At 26.7% G+C, this 20,394-nt stretch overlaps 3 protein-coding genes across 5 annotated transcripts; 2 read left to right on the forward strand and 1 right to left on the reverse strand.

Moving 5' to 3' along the window:
* The first annotated feature begins 3,343 nt into the window (after nt 1-3,343).
* LOC132934844 (eukaryotic translation initiation factor 5B) lies at nt 3,344-9,338 on the forward strand. Of its 2 annotated transcripts, none has more exons than XM_061001225.1 (2): nt 3,344-3,501; nt 5,639-8,737. In XM_061001225.1, exon 2 carries the CDS (start codon nt 5,664-5,666, stop codon nt 7,956-7,958), a length of 2,295 nt encoding a protein of 764 aa, XP_060857208.1. In that variant the 5' UTR covers nt 3,344-3,501; nt 5,639-5,663; the 3' UTR covers nt 7,959-8,737. The 2 variants fall into 2 exon arrangements, with proteins under 2 accessions (XP_060857208.1, XP_060857209.1); XM_061001226.1 differs by lacking the exon at nt 3,344-3,501 and adding an exon at nt 3,523-3,906 and having other exon boundaries at nt 5,639-9,338.
* A 197-nt stretch (nt 9,339-9,535) lies between these two features.
* Nucleotides 9,536-13,783, forward strand: LOC132934847 (metallophosphoesterase 1). The gene is made up of 9 exons (XM_061001229.1): nt 9,536-10,362; nt 10,479-10,594; nt 11,099-11,169; nt 11,240-11,381; nt 11,447-11,613; nt 11,687-11,772; nt 12,293-12,415; nt 13,254-13,394; nt 13,607-13,783. The coding sequence occupies exons 1-9, from the start codon at nt 10,252-10,254 to the stop codon at nt 13,781-13,783; spliced, it is 1,134 nt and encodes a 377-aa protein (XP_060857212.1). The 5' UTR covers nt 9,536-10,251.
* LOC132934846 (FAD-dependent oxidoreductase domain-containing protein 1-like) lies at nt 13,735-19,024 on the reverse strand. 2 transcript variants are annotated; one of them, XM_061001227.1, is made up of 9 exons: nt 18,246-19,024; nt 16,474-16,703; nt 16,301-16,414; nt 16,066-16,228; nt 15,802-15,947; nt 15,650-15,733; nt 15,089-15,242; nt 14,015-14,129; nt 13,735-13,949 (listed from the first exon to the last, which is right to left on the reverse strand). In XM_061001227.1, exons 1-9 carry the CDS (start codon nt 18,621-18,623, stop codon nt 13,810-13,812), a joined length of 1,524 nt encoding a protein of 507 aa, XP_060857210.1. In that variant the 5' UTR covers nt 18,624-19,024; the 3' UTR covers nt 13,735-13,809. The 2 variants fall into 2 exon arrangements, with proteins under 2 accessions (XP_060857210.1, XP_060857211.1); XM_061001228.1 differs by having other exon boundaries at nt 18,276-19,023.
* Between the last annotated feature and the right edge of the window lie 1,370 nt (nt 19,025-20,394).

Raw genomic sequence — 20,394 nt, forward strand, 5'->3', positions numbered from 1 at the left:
TCTGGCCATTTAAGTATGCATTGAAATATGACTTAAAAAGTTCAGAAAAATGCGTATATATGCACTACAATTATGCAGATTAAAAAAAAGAAAAAAACATAAGACATTTTGGTAATAACAAGAAAATAGATCTATTGATATTTTTAGAAGTTGTTTTATTTGTTGAAATGTAATTCCCAAATTTAAATTTTAAAAATATCTATTTATAAATAATAATCTAATAAAATAAATATCCTGGCAGTCGTTAATTTTAAAACAACAATTCGAAAATTTTAAAATGATTCTCATAATATATTTTATACAGTGTAAAAATATAAATTAATGAATCTTTCATAAAATGTTGTTAAAATACATGCTAAATTGCCTAAATACGCTCAATAAAATAGAAAAACGCAAAAATATGCCAAGTAGGCTAAAAAAAACTTCACATACTTAACCAATAACCATGGTACCTACTCTGAAATGGATTTCTACGTCCTCTAGCATTAGGTAAATACGACTTAGCAAGATTGGTATGCAAATGCAAGATCTTACGAGCCCTGCTGGCTGCTTTTATTATGACATGAGATATAAGTAAACGATATAATACTTATACATTTTGTACAAGAATTACGAATACGAAATAACATTTAATTATTAACAATGCACATCATCAATTTATACATATTCTACTATACAGTGTATCAAGTATTTCGCACTCCTAGAACAAGACTGCCACAACTCAAAATGTATAGTTTTGAAAAAAATTAATTTGAAGTTTGGACCTAAGATATTTTAATGAGTTTTTCACTTATGCGTTTGAAATTGAACACTTAAATACTTACAATCATACTTTACAATATTAATTTTTTAAATATTTTGAAATTCACTCTTAAACCCAAAAATTTAGACTTGTGGCCATTCACAATTTTTTAAGTAAATGCAAGACTGCCATATTTTGAGATGCAACTGTATTGCATACAGAAATTGATTTTTAGATGGCCACTTATTAAAATATGGCAGTATTGAATTTAAGCCATGAAAAAATGCAATTATAAATTATAAAATGCAATACTGCCACAACTCTAAATATTGCTGTTTTGCACTCAATATATTACACGATAATTAGTTTTTATTCAGTGCAAGAACGCCACAAGTCGAAATAAGGCAGTCTTGAATTTTGACTTCAGTGATAATTTGGATAAATAAAAATAAGTATACTGCCATAAAGTAAATATGGCTCTCTTGCATTGAAAATTAACCAATATTTAAATAATTCAATACTGACACATCTCTATAGTGGCTAAATGAAAAATGATATTGAATGTGGCGTTCTTGCATTTAATAGAGCTTATTTTTCTCTATCCAAAAGTAGTCATAACTCAAAATTTATGAATTTTGAGTTGTGGCAGTCTTGTTCTAGGAGTGTGATTTATCATTTATATAATATATATACTATACAATATACTATAAGTTATAAACTTATGGATAATCTTGTATTACATTTTTAAATCTTAGATTTAAAAAGAAAAATTTTTATGAATTCTCAACTCAAAATAATTTGCTAATTTTCGTGATTTTTCCGTATTTTGTCAAAATTTGAACTTTAAATGCTTATAAATAAAAACTGTGACTAAGGATTTTTAATTTTTTTCATCTGCCTTTGGAACAATAACCTAGGAGCCTTCTATTAAATTTTCAAGCTTTTTAACTAACAAATAAAACTTTATTAATACTTATAGAAAAAAAAACTAAAAAAAATGGAAACTGAAAATGTCTGTAAGCAGTTCAAAAAGAGTCAAATTATTTTCAAAGTTTTATGGTGTAAAGAAAATGCTAATATAAACATTCAGTCAAAATTTCATGTATCTACAGCCATTCGTTTTTAAATAACAATAAGCAATCTGCAGTATTTTGATTTCTAAATCAGTTAACTCTTAAATTGTCAAGTGCGTATAGTCAAAGTCAGTGGAAATAAGGAAAACAAGGAGCTCTACTTCCCCTAATTTGTATACTAACACACTAACACTATTGTGGAGTCAATACTCAATAGTCATCGATTAAATAATAAATATCCACTTATATTTTAAATTTTTTATAACATAGTAAACTATTAATAGTGTCATCCTCTGTAATTACCGATTTAGAAATCAAAAACTACTGACTGCCGAAGACCCGTTCTCGTTTTTATTATTAAAATTATAACCTAAGAAAATCTAGGAAAACAGTTTTTAACAAATCGTATAATTTCTGACAGCTCTGCACTGTTATTAAGAAAATTCCGACTTATAGTTACGAAAAATTCAACAAGGGGGGGGGGGGGGGGGCTCACGACCCACCATACCACCATTGCCGCCGATCTTGGCCCCTAACAATATAATATTATCATAATTTTGAAAATGCCACCTTCTTACTAAAGTGCTGCTTAAGTTCCGCCCTAGGCGTGGGCCTAGGTAGCCTACCCCTTGAGCCGGGGCTGTTAGTAGATGCTTATTACCGATGCTTATAACCTATTCAACATGTGCCCCCACGGCCCACGCCGATCATGATACTTTGAAGACCATATATATATAATAATATAAAAATAATACCTATATGTATAATTATAAAATAATTGGCATTAATATTCAATAGGTAAATAAATCTAACCTAAATATTTATGTATCGTGTCACAGTGTATAGTGTATTTTATAGTCCGATGGAAGCGGTTATACGAACAGGTTGTAATTTGTTAACAGCGTTTGGAAGCGTACGACGTACGTATATCGTATAATAATACAATATAGTTATGAATTTATAAATTGTATGGCTTGTTGTGAAACTGTTGGAATTGAAAATAAAGTGGTTCGATTTCCCTCTCCCAAACAAGAGTTTGAGTTTACACATCGGTACATTCCAATAAATATATTTTATATTATTTATAATAACCTGCGATCTTAATTATCTACTACATACAGTTCTGCATAGCCAGTAGCCTCAGAAGTAATAAATAATAATTCAATTAATATTAATGTAATAATGTATTCCCGTGTGTTAGTGTCTACCGTGTCGGCGTTTTCAAACCCGAGCGGCGGCGCATAACACTTGAAAGTTGAAACCAGAGCGAGAGGCATGACATTCCTATTATTAAAAATATATAATAAAAATTATTATATTTATTTATACGTCTATGGCGAAAGCCGTCTATGGTCGGTGGGGGGCAACAGCCGATAAGAAGAACTTGGGTCTTGGAGTTGTACACAGCGCACATATTTCTATAATAATATTTTATAGTACAGAACTACAGACGTATAGAAGTCTCTGACGCAGCCGCGTACAATAATAATATACTCTATGGCACCACCACGTCCGTTGATAACAGTATGTGATAAGAAGCACCGTGTGTCGGGTGGAGATAAACACGGGAATTCGTGATTATCGTATTGTCAGCGTCGAGGGTTCTTGTCATTTGCATCTACATTTCCGTAACATATTCGTTAGGCAAGACTGCAGACAGACTGATTTTGCTTGGACTTAACATCGGTGAGTAAATCGTTTCGTATATCGTAAATCGTATGTGATCAGGTCTCGCGTGATGTCTGTCACGCACACTACCGTTATGCAATACCGTCGCTCTGCCACATAACCATCGTGCCGATGTTGGTCACGGGACGATCACTACCTCACGGTTTTGGATTACGTCTGACGTTGGATTTACGTGGTCCAGGTCGATGAGTATTAATTTGCCGTACACACATGGTCGCGTCTGTTTTGGATGGGTTGTTAAATGCCAATGCGTATCTCCGGCAAAACGTGTCCAATGGTGTCAATATGTGTACCAGGCTGAGCCTACGGTGGTCATAACTGTCATCTGTGTTTCGTCGCTTTTATAGAATACAGATTACCTACTCATATCGTAAAAGAAAATCAATAATAATAAAATTACAGGTACATAACTAGGCAAAGTTTAATTTCTATCATTTACATTTCAACAAATTTCATGGCTGATATATTGGGGATCAATTTATTGATGTATTCTTTTATAGCGGTTTAGTGGATTTTACTATCTATTTAAAACAACTGCCCAATTCAATTTACCGAACTTCATTAAGAGTTGTAATTTGACCTGTATAAATGCTGTGTATGTGTGATAAATAGTACTAAACAATTAGGTTTAAAATATTATAATAATACCATATAAATGGTCTATAGTTGTATATCTTACTAGGTTAAATTTAATTCTTATATCTAATAATTAATGTTTGAATTAAAAATATTCACTAGACATATGTTACCATCAAAGACTTAAATTATAACGTAAATGACTAGGATATAACATAAATGCCTAATAGACATGATTTTTAGGGAATGATACATTTGGAAAAATTCCCTAGACAATGACTATACTTTTTCAGCCTCCTTCATCGATAAAATAAGCTTATACCTAGATATAATATTAGTACAATTAATTATTAAAATAATAATAATAGGTTTAGGTAGAGTGGTAAAATTGGTTTGTAGTAAATACCTAATTAAAAATAATTGAAACTTCCTTTGAAAAATGACTATGCATAGATAATATTGTCTATATTATCTGTTCATGTTATTGATTAGGAATTTAGATTATTAACGTAAATTAGGTACATCATTAACAGTAATTGTAATTTACATTTTTAAAACAATACTTTTTCAGAGCAAAATTAGGCAAAATAATATGTAATTTGCAATACTATAATACTAATATAATTTATGCTATTATACAAAAACTAAGGTTACTTACTTGACTACCTAACTCTAAAATATTATTTGTTGTATATTCCTAACAATCTATAGTTAATTCTTTACATTTTATTTAATCTATCTTCATAGTTAATTAACATAAATAAACATATTTGTATAGAATATTACATTCTATCCAACTTAAAAAATATAAATAAGTCAATCAATCTGTTGAATTAGATTATTTTATTAGTTACATAATATTATAAAATTACCATATAACAAATATAGACTAGAGAATAAACTTTGTCTATCCTCTTTAAAACTGTTTGTTTTTGTCGTAAATAGTAATAATATTTTGCACAGTACTTAAATAATTCATTCAATTCATTGTTCATTATGTTGATAAATTATAAAACAATGAGATATCTTGTTTCACTTTATAAAAGATAAAATGTATTATCATCTTTTTAAAACAAAGAAAAAATTCTAAAAAAAATTGATCCCTATTGTCTTACTGTAGGTAAATATTGCATTAACAATTATAAATATTCTAATAAAAAATAATTGTACTTACGTAAATAAATACTATAATTTTAGTGAAATATATGTATTTATTTAATAGAGAAAATATTTTGGTTTATCTATGTTAACACAATTTTAAAATTCTCCAATATGTATTTATTATTATTATTATCCAATTATATTGGATAATAATAAATTATTAAATTTAATTCCAAAATTCCAATTATATAAGTAGTATAATATAACTGTCTATAAGTATGCTATGGGACAATTCGTATTTGACAAAAAAAAATATTCATATCTACTTAAAATTATGTACTTTTTATTTAACTAATCTGCATATGGCTATTCTTAAAATTGTGGTCATATTCAAATTGATAACTTTTTTTTTATCAGTACCTATATTTTATGTTCAAATTGGATTTTTTTGTTTCAGTGTTAATTTCACAATTGTTTAGAAAATGTCGACTAATGATGCAAAGAAGAAAAAGAAGCCAGTTGTCCCAGTCAAAGATAAGAAAGGGCCTGGTAAAAAGGCTATTGCAGCTTTAAAAGAAGTATTACAACAACAAAAAGAAGAAGAGGAAAAACTCCGTAAGGAAGAGGAAGAAGAAGAAAAACGTTTAGAAGAACTCGAGAAACAAAAAGAAGAAAAAATAAAATTAGAACAAGAAAAGAAAGACAAGAAAAAGCAAAAGGAAAAAGAAAAAAAGGAGAGACTAAAAGCTGAAGGAAAATTTTTAACACCTAAACAAAAAGCTGATAGAGCCCGTGCACAACTACTTTTAGAAACTTATAAAGCGCAAAGAGAAGCATTACTAAATCCTTCAACTGTAGACAAAGAAGATGAAAATGGCGAATCTGAAGAATCAGATGAAGAAAATAATGACAATTCTGAGAACAATAAAAATGTAGCTAAGGCTGTAAAAGTTCAAACTAAAAATGAAGATTCGTCAAATGAAGAAGAGGAATCTGATCTAAGAGCTGCTGTCGTATGTGTTTTGGGTCATGTAGATACTGGTAAAACTAAAATATTAGATAAGCTTCGTAGAACTAATGTTCAAGATGGTGAAGCCGGAGGTATAACCCAACAAATAGGAGCTACAAATGTTCCACTTCATGCTATAAAAGAACAAACTAAAGTTGTAAATGGTTATGCTACTAGAAAGTTTTTAGTTCCCGGATTATTAATTATTGATACACCTGGTCACGAGTCTTTTAGCAACCTCCGTAACAGAGGCTCATCATTATGTGATATTGCTATTTTAGTAGTCGATATTATGCATGGTTTAGAACCACAAACTATAGAATCTATTAATATATTGAAAACTAAGAAAACACCATTTATTGTTGCTTTAAATAAAATTGATCGATTGTATGATTGGCAGACCAATCCACGTAAAGATGTTAGAGATGTTTTGACCTCTCAGCATGCAAATACTCAAAATGAATTTAAAACAAGATCCCAAAGTGTTATATTACAATTTGCCGAACAAGGTTTAAATGCTGCTTTATTTTTTGAAAATCCTGATCCAAAATCGTATGTGTCTTTGGTACCTACATCAGCCATTACTGGTGAAGGAATGGGAAATTTGTTAGATCTTATTGTTGAAAATTGTCAAACACATTTATATAAAAGACTTGTTTTCAATACAGAGCTGCAAGCCACTGTATTGGAAGTAAAAGCTATAACTGGCTTAGGAACTACTATTGATACTATTTTAGTTAATGGTTACCTTAGAGAAGGAGATACAATTGTCGTAGCAGGCACTGATGGGCCTGTTGTCACTCAGATTAGATCATTACTAATGCCTCAACCTCTGAAAGAACTTAGAGTGAAAAATGCTTATATTGAGTATAAAGAAATCAAAGCAGCTCAAGGTGTTAAAATTGCTGCTAAAGATTTAGAAAAAGCTATAGCAGGCTTAAATATTTATGTAGCCAACAAAGCAGATGAAGTCGAGCGACTTAAAGAGGTAGTAGCAAAAGAATTAAAGTCTGCTTTAAGTACTATAAAATTACAAGATAGAGGTGTTTATGTTCAAGCTTCGACATTGGGTTCATTAGAAGCTTTATTGGACTTCTTAAGATCTAGTAAAATACCATATAGCAACATACGAATTGGTCCCGTTGTTAAAAAAGATGTTATGAAAGCATCAATAATGTTGGAACATTCTCCTATATATGCTACCATATTAGCTTTTGATGTTAAAGTTGAAAAAGATGCACAAGAATTAGCAGATACATTAAATGTTAAAATATTCCAAGCTGATATTATATACCATTTATTTGATAAGTTTACCGCGTATCAGGATGACCTTAAAAAGAAAAATCGAGATCAGTTTAAGTCTATTGCAGTATTTCCTTGCAAACTTAAAGTCTTACCACAGTTTGTGTTTAATTCAAGAGATCCAATTGTTATGGGAGTAATGGTGGAGTCTGGAATCGTAAAAGAAGGTACGCCTATATGTGTTCCTAGTAAGGAATTTGTAGAGTTAGGCATTGTGACCAGCATAGAAAACAACCACAAAACTGTTGAAACTGCTAGAAAAGGACAAGAAATTTGTATAAAAATTGAGCCAATACCAGGTGATGCGCCAAAAATGTTTGGAAGGCATTTTGATGAAAAGGATATATTGGTGAGCAAAATATCCAGACAGTCGATTGATGCATGCAAAGATCATTTTAGAGATGATTTATTGAAAACTGACTGGCAATTGATGGTTGAGCTCAAGAAATTATTTGAAATTTTATGATAAACATTTTTATAGCTAATATATTTTTTTTCTATGAAATAAAACAAATTAATTATTCCAAATTGGAAATATTTTTTTTATAATTATTCTTCAACTAAAATGATTATCTATTAAAACAAATAATGGAATTTTTTTATCACATTAAATATTTAAGTATAACTATTGTTAGATATGAACATTATGAACTAATAATTCATAATTAAAACAGCCTAATAAATACTTTTAAAAAAGTAAGAGAAATTATTCAATGGTTGTGTGGTAATTTAAATTTAGCATCTAACTATCTAAGTAAAAGCAGATTATTTAAATATTTGTAATAAACATAAACATTTGATAAAAAAAAAATTAAAATACAAAATATTAATTGTATTCTACATTAAACAGGCTTTAACAATTAAGTGGTTTTTAAATTTAAGATTCTTATAGAAATTAAATTGTTAAATATTATTACATAATATGCTATTCATAGAATTGTTTTCTTTTATAATATGTTGTCTTAAAAAATATAATAATCTAATTTTTCTAATGTTAAGTATTAAAAAAATATATTAAGTTATATTAATTTTACTTCATACTTGGAAATTCAGTGTTAAAAATAATATGACTTATAGGTAACACATTAACCACTCAAGTGCACATCTTGAAAGATTTTTCTTTCAAAACAACACATACTACATGGTAACATAATTACATAAATTGGTTAGGTTTATTAATTTAATCGTTACTCTTGGACAAATGATTTATTTGCAGAATAAAGAACATAATATAAAATAATTATCTTGTAAATATTGTCTTTTTTTTACAATATTTGCCTAATTAGTAACTGGAAATAGGTATAATTATTATATTAATAAAAAATCTTGTGACACTTGTAAGTCGTAGGTAATTACTTAATAATGTGATTACTATGCTTGAGTTAGCTGTAGTTGTTATGTGCAAAACTATATACAAGGGCAAAATAAGTAGGTAAGAATTAGATTACCATTTAAAACCGGTATCTATCTTAAATAAGAATAATAACTAATGCACTATAAGTGTCAAAATATTTTTTACAGAATTCAGCTTAGAATAATGAAAGTTATCAAGAATAGAGTTATGTCACTGGTTTTTTTTTTTTAAATATTGGACAAAACATAATTAAGTTTAGAAAGTATGACCTTAAAACCAAATGCCTCAGGAACCAGCTAAACAGTGTAAACCTGCTCCCAATAGAACCACCTCTCTCAAATAAATAATTTATTAATAACTTGAACTACATAGTTAATACTAGAACTATAAAAATTGTATTAAACATTGTTTACAAATTCTTATCGTCACTTACTAAGCAACAATACTCTTTTCTTACTTATATCTACAGCTTATAGACTATAGGTACTTATATACTAATATTATAGAAGGCTAAAGTTGTAACTAAGAAACGAGATTTTCACCACATAAAAAGAAGAAGTTTGACTGTGCAACGTTGTTTTTATTTTTTAGATATCACTTATATGAAAAAAGTTCTTACTGTATCGAAAACCATTATTGTTTGTGTTTTTCAAACTTGAAAAACTTTTTTCATAAAAATGATAACAAAAAAATAAAAACAACGTTGCACAGCCAAAGTTCTCCTTTTTATGTGGTGAAAATCTCGTTTCTTAGTTATGATTGTAGACTTCTCAGTTCTTTCCCGCATATAACAGTTGCTGCCATGTTGTACATTTGTAAGACGGAGACAATTACACATGCGAGTATAGCGTCCTATGAATTGAAAAAAAGATCCACGGTCCACGGAATAGAATAATAATAAATAAATATTATTATATTATTATCTATTCTATGATAATAGTATTATTGTTATTTACATTATTTTATACAATAATAATATGTATTTATGTTTGATAGCATTTTTGTTGTGATTGATAAGACGGCCGAGTTGTACCGACAATAATTTACTAATTAGTGACTACCGATCAGGCGGAGTTCTTAGTCAGTATTTAGTATTTCTGTGACTTCTGTGGTATTATAACAATTTTTTTAATAATTACATTAATAAATGTTAATTATTAAAATTAGTAACTAGTAGGTAAATATTAAATTATGTCCTGTCTGTGGTCGGCACTAATTATGTCTAGTATACAAATATATTAGCTTCCTAGCTAGCTGTTGATAGATTCTTGGAACTTCAAAATTACTAGAATTATGTGAATTATGCAAATCTCAAATTATTTTACGTTCTGTACTTCTGTGTCCATAATTTATCAACGGTGGATACTCAATTGTTCTGCTTCAGTTAAAATTCGGGAAGTTCACAATGATTAAGCTTCTTAGTCTCATTACTAAGAAATTCATACGATATGTATTGTGTATCAGTGGTTTAATTTTTTTTTGTGAATATGGCATTTATTACGTCGTCTTATCACAAGTAAGAATTTAAATTGTATTTGTTATAAACATGTACATGGCTCAATGTACACTTTGACATTTTAGCCTATAGTGATGATAATACAATTTTAAGTATTATTATAACTTAATTTCTAGTGCAATTGGCCTTCAGATAGTAACATGACATCGGAGCAACCTGTTAAAGTAATGTTTTTAGCCGACATACATTTACTTGGTACAAGGAAAGGACATTGGCTTGATAAAATGATACGGTAATTTAAAATGTCTATGCAAATATTTCTGAAAGAAGTGTAATTTGATATATTTTTTTATTATTTATTATTAACATTTTAAGTTAGCAGAGGTATGCCATCTTAACTATGCCAAATTTAGATGAAAAGTTTAAAAAAAGTCAACTTCTTAACTTAACTAGCAAGTATCAATTGCAATAACTTATTAGTTAAAACAATACGTTTTGTTTTTGTTAATCACACTAAATACAATGATTTTAAATAAAAAATAATTAAATAAGTATTCCTTAATTTAATAAATTGCCTGGATCACTACAGCTAGAGTGTACAATAAAAATCAATATGATGGACATTTAACAAAATGTTTTATTATTATTTAAAAAAATTATCTTTGAAAGATTTATCATAAGTAAGCAGTAGCTCAATAAATATAAAACCACTACTTTATAATTTGTAATACATATTATGCATTCTGAACTTATTATAATACATTTAGAAAATTAAGTATTTCCAAAACTATTTTAGAGAATGGGAAATGGGATGTGCTTTTCAAACTGCTATCAAATTACATAAACCAGAACTCATTTTTGTTTTAGGTAAATACGTTTTGTTGATTTAATAAAATTTGTATGCTGAAAAAAATAAATGTATTTGTTATTTTTATAGGTGATTTATTTGATGAAGGATTATGGAGTAGTGAAAGAGATTTCAACTCGTATGTTGAAACATTTAATTATTTGTTTTCAGTACCATCAGATATTCAATTATATACTATTGTTGGTAATCATGACATCGGATTCCATTATAGGTATAAATAATCCATTTATTTGTTTATACTTAATTAGAAATAATCAACTTTATTTTATGATATAGCGTAACACCATATCTTGAAAAAAGATTTAATAAAGTGTTCAACACTGGTCCAGTAGAATTAATCAGTAGACGTAATGTTCATTTTGTAACAATAAATAGTATGGCAATGGAAATGGATGGATGTTTTTTATGTCATTCTGCTAAATTAAAACTAAACATCATTTCTAGTAAGTTGAAAGATATTATTTTATTTTCCTATAACTTTTTGAATAAAATGTTCATAATTCCTGACTATTTTAGAGCGGTTAAAATGCAGCCAAAATGAAAATAATTGTTCAAAAAAAATGATGCTAGATGGCAATTATAGTAAACCCATACTATTACAAGTAATTAATACTTTAAATTCTAAATCATTAAATTTATCATATAATTTATATATCAACTAATATTGTACTGGCATTTTTTTTTAATATTTTAATAATGTTTGATTAATAATTGTTTTTTTATAATATTATTTCTCTTTATACGGTTGGTATTCTATACCTATTCGAAATAATTATTTTTGATACCCATTTAGAGAGGTTATAGTATTAATTTTAAAAGCAATTGTTATTACATTTCATCACATTTTATATCCAATCCTTAATCATAAATATGTTAAATTCGCTAGGTTTAAATGTAGATTATATGTTTATTACCGAATAAAGAATATTTTGTTTTTTAATTGGTAAGCTTAGACATAAATTGTTAAGTATTTAAGCATTTTTAAGATCAGTATAGTAATGATTGATATAGGTATAGCTACAAATATAAAGTAATAGTGACATTATGTTTTTTATTTTATTAATATGAATTTATTTTTATGATAAATTTAACTAAACTATAAGTAAATAATTTCAATTTCAGCATTTTCCTTTATACAGAAAAAATGATATGGCCTGTAATGAACCGGATTCAGCTTCATTAAAAGAAAAAGAAAAACCGTATCGTGTGGGCTTAGATTGTCTACGCAAAGATACAACAGATAAGGTACTGAGTAAAATGTAAAACTAACTCAACTTTATAAATATAAGTCTTTATTATTTATCATCTAAATATATGTGAATAATAAATAAATATTATTTTATATTGAGAATTTGTGAAAATTATTCAAATAAATATACACAATATATAATTTAATAAAATGATTTTCTATTTTCCATTTATAAGTAGGAACTATATTTTTGTTTAAATACTCAGAAATTTTAAAATTAAAATAGGTAATAAAGTTAAAGGTTTTTCATTTAACCAAAGTAAATTATTTTTTTATTGTTTTCAAACTTCAATAAAATAATTATTAAGGTTTCGTGTAGGTTTTAATGATCAATTTAGTACACACATGAACCTAGGGTCTAGTCAAAATTAAGTACTTTTATATGTTATAGTAGGCTTATAAATAGAAAATTTGAGATACAAAATTCGTTTACATATTATACTAGTATATGCTGATGAAAAAAAAAATGATTAAAACCTAATGTTGGCTGTTATAAAACTAATAAAAAACATATGTAGAAATTACCTATCAAGAGATTTTTTTTCACGATTGCTTGTATATTTTTTCTTACTTAAAAAATTGATTTTGATGGCATTGTTATGTAAATTTTATAAAAGTGGTTTTAAATTTTATTCTGTGAAAATGTACGCATAAAAGAGAATATTAAATAATGTATCTACAGAAATTAAATTTGGTACCAAATATTCTTAATTTCTAGTTTCATTGTTTTACAGTATGTCAAATACCTAGGTATTAATATACCTATTATCATTATCCGTTGTGTAATGTTGAAAATATTTATAAACAAAAAATTTTTTGTTTCTATTTAATTAGTTGTTGAAAGTGGTGCAGCCTCGTTTAGTTTTTGGCGGTCATACTCATCACGGTTGCCATATTGAGCATACTAATGGAGTTCATGAATACAGCATATCTTCATTTAACTGGAGAAATAAATATAATCCAAGTTATATGCTTGTAAGTATAATTGGAAGTGTATAGTGTGTATTTATAAATTTTAGTCATCAATTAACGATGGCAGCAGAGGAATAGTATTGAAAACAGAGCCTCCCCTACTACAGGTTAAACAAGGAAAAAAAGTATAATGAGAAGTGTAATGCAATTACTATATTAACTGCCATTTTATGATAGTTTATTAACAAATAATATGAAATGTTTTTCTTTTTCAGGCATTATTTAGTATGGATAATTATTCCATTGAAACCTGTCATATGCCTCGAGAACATACAATTGTATTTATTTACTTAACATCTATTATAATATTTTTATTTTTTAAAATATTTAAATTAAAACAAACTTATTCTCTGAACAATGATCTATTTAATAGTAAAAAATCAAATCATTAGTATACTAGAATTTATTTTTTAAGCAGTTAGACAATGTTTTTTTCGTATAATGGTTGTTCAGCAATTAGACGGCCAAAACCTAACCTAGAAAGATCTATTGTGTTATATCCACTCTCAGTAATCATTTCCATAACAGCTCGGCCAATAGCTGGTGCTTGTTGTATACCTAATATTAATAAATATAAATAAATTAAATTGTATCAATTCAATTTAAATGTTTATATTATATACCATGTCCACTGAAACCAGCAGCAAAAAATAAGTTGAAATAACTTGGATGAGCTCCGACAACAGCATTTTGATCATACCAATTATAATCATAAAATCCAGCCCAGCTACTTTTCACCTGTGAAATAATTTAAATTATTAAAAATGATATAAATTGTAATAGCACAGAATAAAACATACATAATTCAAACAATGAAATCGTTCTGTGATAATACACATTTTAAAATTAACGTAAACATATTAAGTATAAGTATCATTTGTATTTTATTTAATAGAACATAATATTGAATATTTATAAACACTGCATAAAATATAATACTTTATTGTCGGTTGCATGAACAATCACTAAAACATTTTATTGAATCAATAGTGAGCATATGGTATCTTAAACATGATTTAGTGGCCCATGATTTGTCCATTTAATTTTATTGAACCATTAAATTAATCAATTTTTCATGCAACTCGGCATACCTTTAATAAATTGTTAAGTAAAATATGTTACTACTAAATTAAGTTAAGGATTAAAAATAATTTATTTTAAATTGTGTAAATGATATATTGTTTTATGTGAGAGGGAAAATCTTAGATAAATTAAAAAATGAATTCTCACTAAATTAACTTAAATTCTTATTTACATTAGTGTATTACATTTGTAATATACCTACAAATTACCTATATATTATTGTTTAAGTCTTAAATCTGTTGTTCTATAATTTATTATAATGATGTAATAAAAGTATTAAAAAAAATGTGTATTATAACTAATTATTTTATACAATGCCCGTCATCACTTGTAAAATTGGTAGATAATGAATGACCAATACAAATTAAAATATGTATGGCTATAGTCACCAAATAAAGACTTAATTACAAAACAGGTAAACTGCATGTTAACACCGTCCAGCCACAGCCACCCGTTTACTTATGTCAACTATGTGTTAAAATTGGCTTTCAACGTGTTAAATACATCTTGAAATTTTTTTTTATTTAAATTATATTTTGATAATATAACTAATTTTGTTATTCCTTTATAATTAACTGAAATAAAATATTTATAGTGGAACAGTTTTTAGTTACTTTTGCTTCTTCAAATGCAGGTACTCTGTGTGCAAGTGTTGCCCAAATTTCCTTTTCAAAAAAATCATGATCTACATCTAAATTGACTGTTTCTGGTTCTTCTGTATCACAGGGTGATTTACCACATATATAATGGTTGTCAAAACTGTCAGGCCTACAAATCAACAGTTTAACAAAATACTTTTTATTTGATTTAATGCAAGTATACTAATAAAAAACCATGCATTAAAATATTTATTTTATATTTAGTTTATGTTTAATATAAACATCTAGAAAAAGTTTTTGAACATTTTTATCTTTAAATTGATAATATAAATATAAAATATAAAATATAAATAAATAAAGACAAATTAGCATTATCTTGGTGATAATATTAATCTTAAATAGTATATGCATAATAAATCTTCAATAAAATTATGTGTCACAAATAAATAATACATATTTACTTCCAAACATTTTTTTTTCTACTGAATAATCTTGAGAGTAATGTATTTTATAATTTATTATACAATTATTTCATTAGAAACCACAAAATATTAATATATATTTTAAGTTTGTTACCTGAAATAAGTTCCAGATGGATCAATTACCATTGGCGACATTGAAGGACCCTTAGGTGCGTGGTAATAATACACAAAACGTTTACTGTAAAGAAAAAGTTTGGTAAAGAGCTAATTATAACATATAAATAGTTAATGTTAATTTTTAATTACCGAGGTTCAATAGGTAAAGGTGTAGATAAAAATCCTTTTCCATTTCCAACTTTAGCCATTCGAGCAATATTTCCTGATTCGGCACCAGCTGCTACTATACATACACCAAATACCATTTGTTGTGTTTCACCATCTTTTAATTTTACCTAAAAAGTTGAAAACCATAGCTTAAGTTATCTAATAATTTATATTTAATATGTAACGTGTCAAATATTAAAAAATAAATATGTAAAACTAAAATTGTAAATATAATACCGTACATACTTTTACGCTATTAATCCCTTCATATTCTTTATTAGGATCTTCTTCCACCATTATGCTTGTATCTACTTTAAAACCAAAATCTTCTACTTCACCTTCAACATAATATGTCCCAAGTGATTTAGCTTTATTTCTTAATGCATCCAACAAGGACCAAGGATCAAACCTATATAGTATGATTGTAGAAAAAATTAGTCAAATAAATACAAAAAACTAGTGTATAAGTTTTACAATTTACCATCCTGAATTTAAAGTTCCAAGACTTCCTAATTCAATATCATCTACATTTAACCAAGGAAATTTAGTTTTCATCATATCTTTTGATAAAAGCTCGACATTAGCATTTAATTCCCTAAAAGGTAATTTAAAAAAATTAAAAATAATCATTTTCATTTATTGGAAAGATCATACTTTTGTAGTTGATGATTTTTTAACATTGTATCCACACCATTTTCTGTAGCTAAAAATAAATAGCCAGATGGGTTAAAATTTATTTCTGGTGGTTGCTGTTCTGGAATAGTCAAGTAATTTTTGATATCTCGAAGAAATTCAGCACTGAATTGGGATAATTCAATGTTTTCTTTAAGTGAAAACTGTTGACGAATTCCTCCGCAAGAAAGTACTGAAGATGCTTTTGCATACTAAAATATTAAAATAATTATTATTAATTTTAATAGGCATTTTAATTTAACACAGCTTTAGAAAAATTAAAATGTTGTACAGTATACATCATTTAAAGTTCTCCCATGTCAGTGATAGATCACTATGACGTTATGTTACTATGAATTTGTTCCATAATTACAAAACTATGTGTAAAAACTGTTTTGCTTGAACCAATTCCATTTAATACACATACATATATGATGTTTTGGTTAATATACTAATACAGTAACCAAATAAATAAATTATATTATAAAATGTATTAATGGTACAGAAAAATTACAGATATATTATATAAGTAGTTATAACAATACTCTATTTTATATAAAAATTTGGTTATTTTATTATGAATAGTACTCATAACTCATAAGGTTTTCACAACTATATAATATTTATGACCAGGCCCAGATTGGGTTGGTGAGCTACTGAGAAAATCTCGGTAGGGCACTCAAAATATAGACTGCAGGTCATGAGTGTTTGGCAGTAATTCTATTTTTATATGATAATGAGAAATTAGTACATACATTATTTAGTAGAAAGTATAGTTCAATGAAATTATTAAACCATTTCAACCGTACAGTAGATAAAGCTATAGTCAAACGTTAGAAATCATAAAACTTAGTGGGGTGATACCTTGCTTATCTGGTGCTTCTAACAAAAAAATTATATGACCAAAGCTCAGACATCCTAGCGTAAAATTATCATTAAAAAATGAAAAACCAACTAGCAAAGTTATCTAAAAATGTACGGTATATACACTATTCATACATCAGTGTATCTATTTATTTTAGTATTTTAAAATTATGATAATTAGTTTTAGATTCTGAAACAACCAAATTGTATTATAAATATTATAGGAAAAAAAAAATTTAAGATTAACATTTCTCAACTTAAAATTTATAATTATAGTATAACTTGAAAGTCCAGTCTTGTAAAAGATTTTATACTAAATTGATAGATCATTTTACTCCATTTTTTTTTTAAATTTTACTTGATTAAATTAAAAATATAAAATATATCAACTAAAAATAAGATAAATTTTATATTAAATAGAGATACTTTGAGTAAGTATTGAAAATACATATTTGAATACTTTTACTCGAGTACATTACAAGACTGCTTGAATTTTGTTCAGTCAATAGATGCTGATAAGACTTAAGTTAAAAAAAGTTAAAGAAAGAATAATATTTATTTGGAAATTATGTATAGATATTCAATTATAAATTGTGATTGATTTATATAATTATCAAAATAGATTTATTCAATTATTACATATATTTAACTAATTTAGATATAAAAAGGGGTGTATTACAAATTAGAAATATAGGTAGCTTATTTTTTAATCTGGATAAATTGATTTTACCAACAAAAATAATTATAGTACAGTAGTACCTATACCTAAAAGATTTATTTGTTACAACTCTCAATATAACTCAAAAGCCGATACAAATTTCACTATCTTAATATCAAAATAATTAATACTGTTACCATGTACGCAACAAATATTTAATCAACTACAATACCTCCTGAGTAGACATAACTGATTTGTTTACCGATAAATCTTTTTCAACAACAGCAATTGTTAATCCATCTCTGCATTTATTTTGGAGCCAATAAGCAATGGATGAACCAATTACACCTCCACCAACAATTAAAATGTCAACCGTTTTGGGGAATATTTTATCATCTTCGTACTGATCAAATGGGTCATTAGCTTTTTTCCACATCTCATTTATATCCCTTTTGATAAACCTCTTACACCTCTCCAATGGATTCTCATGAATAGCATCCGGGTCATAATAGTTATCTGGTTGTTTTGTGGGTAAATCGCTTTTGAGTCTGACACAAAGGCAAGATTTAAAATTATGTCGAACAATAAGACCGACCTTACGCGTATACATATTTGAACGTACAAATCACAACTAAAATGCGTTAACGCGTATATTCAATTCATATGTAAGTGTTAATATGGTTCATCGCATTTTCTTATCTTCAAAATATTTTAATTAAAGAGGTATTACTAATTGCTGCTGTTGAAATACTAGTAGAAAAATTAAATTAGCACTTGAAACACAAATGTATAGTGTTAACTATGTTTTGTTGATGATAAGATAAATGAAAACGCACGTTATTCAGAAGAGTATAAAATATATTATATGATTACACAATTATATAATTAATAATTATAATATATAATCAGCGATAATATTAAAAATGTAAAACGTTTTAATTAAATTTAATTGTCTTATTAAACGCAGCTATTTGCCGGTGTGCTAGATCCTTATCTGCTTAGTTTTCACTGCTATCATTTAACAATATTAATCAAGGACGTACGTAGGTAAAAAACATCCAAACGACCGTACATAAAATCATAGAACAATAAAATAAGTATTGATAAAATAGGTAAGTATTAGATAAAATCAAATACTCAACGTATCTAACTAGTAACTACGCACCATAGGTAGACCAAAAAAAGATTAAGGAAAAACGGACATTTTTACGCATAATCGGTTTTTGACAAAATCGATTTTGGTTTATGGTGTAACTCTAAGACAAATGACTGTAGAAACATGACATTTTGACTGAATGTTTATATTCTCATTTTCTATATACACCATAACAGTTTCAAAATATTTTGACTTATTTTGATTTTTGAGCTGTTACGGACATTTTTAGTTTCTTTTTCTATAAATATTGTTTATATTAGCATTTTCTATACACGATACAATTTTCAAAATATTTTGATGTGTTTTGAAAACTGTATACGGACAGCAAACTATTTTGGGTTAGGAATTCATAAAAATGTTTCCTTTTTAATTCTAAGATTTGAAAATGTAATACAAGATTCCCTATAATTTTGTTTACCTTTATAAAAAAAAAAAATGTCTACAAGAAAGTCAAATTAATTTTTTATGAATATTTTAATTTAATATTTTTACAACATTGAATATTCACTAGATTTCTCAAGCAGCGATTTTCTTATTTTGTTGGAATTAAAAAACTAATAACTGTAGATACATGAAAATTTTACTGAATTTGTATATTTTCATTTTATATACACCATACATTTTTTAAAATATTTTAACACTTTTTGAGCTATTAACGGACAATTTCAAATTTCAATTTTTTAGTTTTTTTCCTATTAATGTCAATAAAATGTTATTTGTTGGGTAAAAAAACTTGAAAATTTAATAACGGGCTCTTAATACATTTTGACAATGACATTTAAACAATATTAAAAATCTATGGTCACAATTTTTTTTTATAAGCATTTAAAGTTTAAATGTTGACAAAACACGCAAAAATTACGAAAATGTGCAAATTATTTTGAGTTAGAAATTCATAAAAAATTTTTTATTTAAATCTAGGATATGCAAATGTAATACAAGATTCCTAATAAGTTTGTCTACCTTTACCTAACAAAAAATGTCTACAAGCAAATCAAATTAAATCTTTATGAGCATTTGAAGTTCATATTTTTACAAGATCGGATATTCACTCGATTTCTTATGTAGAGATTTTGTTTTTTTGTGATAATTCAAAAACGAATATCTGTAGACACTTGAGATTTATATCATTGTTTATTTTATCAATATACCAATACTTGATAAATTTTAAAGCTGTTTTCGGACTTTTTTCTATAAATGTCAATAAAATTGTATCCGTTGAGTC

The sequence above is a fragment of the Metopolophium dirhodum genome, chromosome 1, assembly GCF_019925205.1.
Source record: "Metopolophium dirhodum isolate CAU chromosome 1, ASM1992520v1, whole genome shotgun sequence".
In the NCBI taxonomy this organism is placed as follows: Eukaryota; Metazoa; Arthropoda; class Insecta; order Hemiptera; family Aphididae; genus Metopolophium; species Metopolophium dirhodum.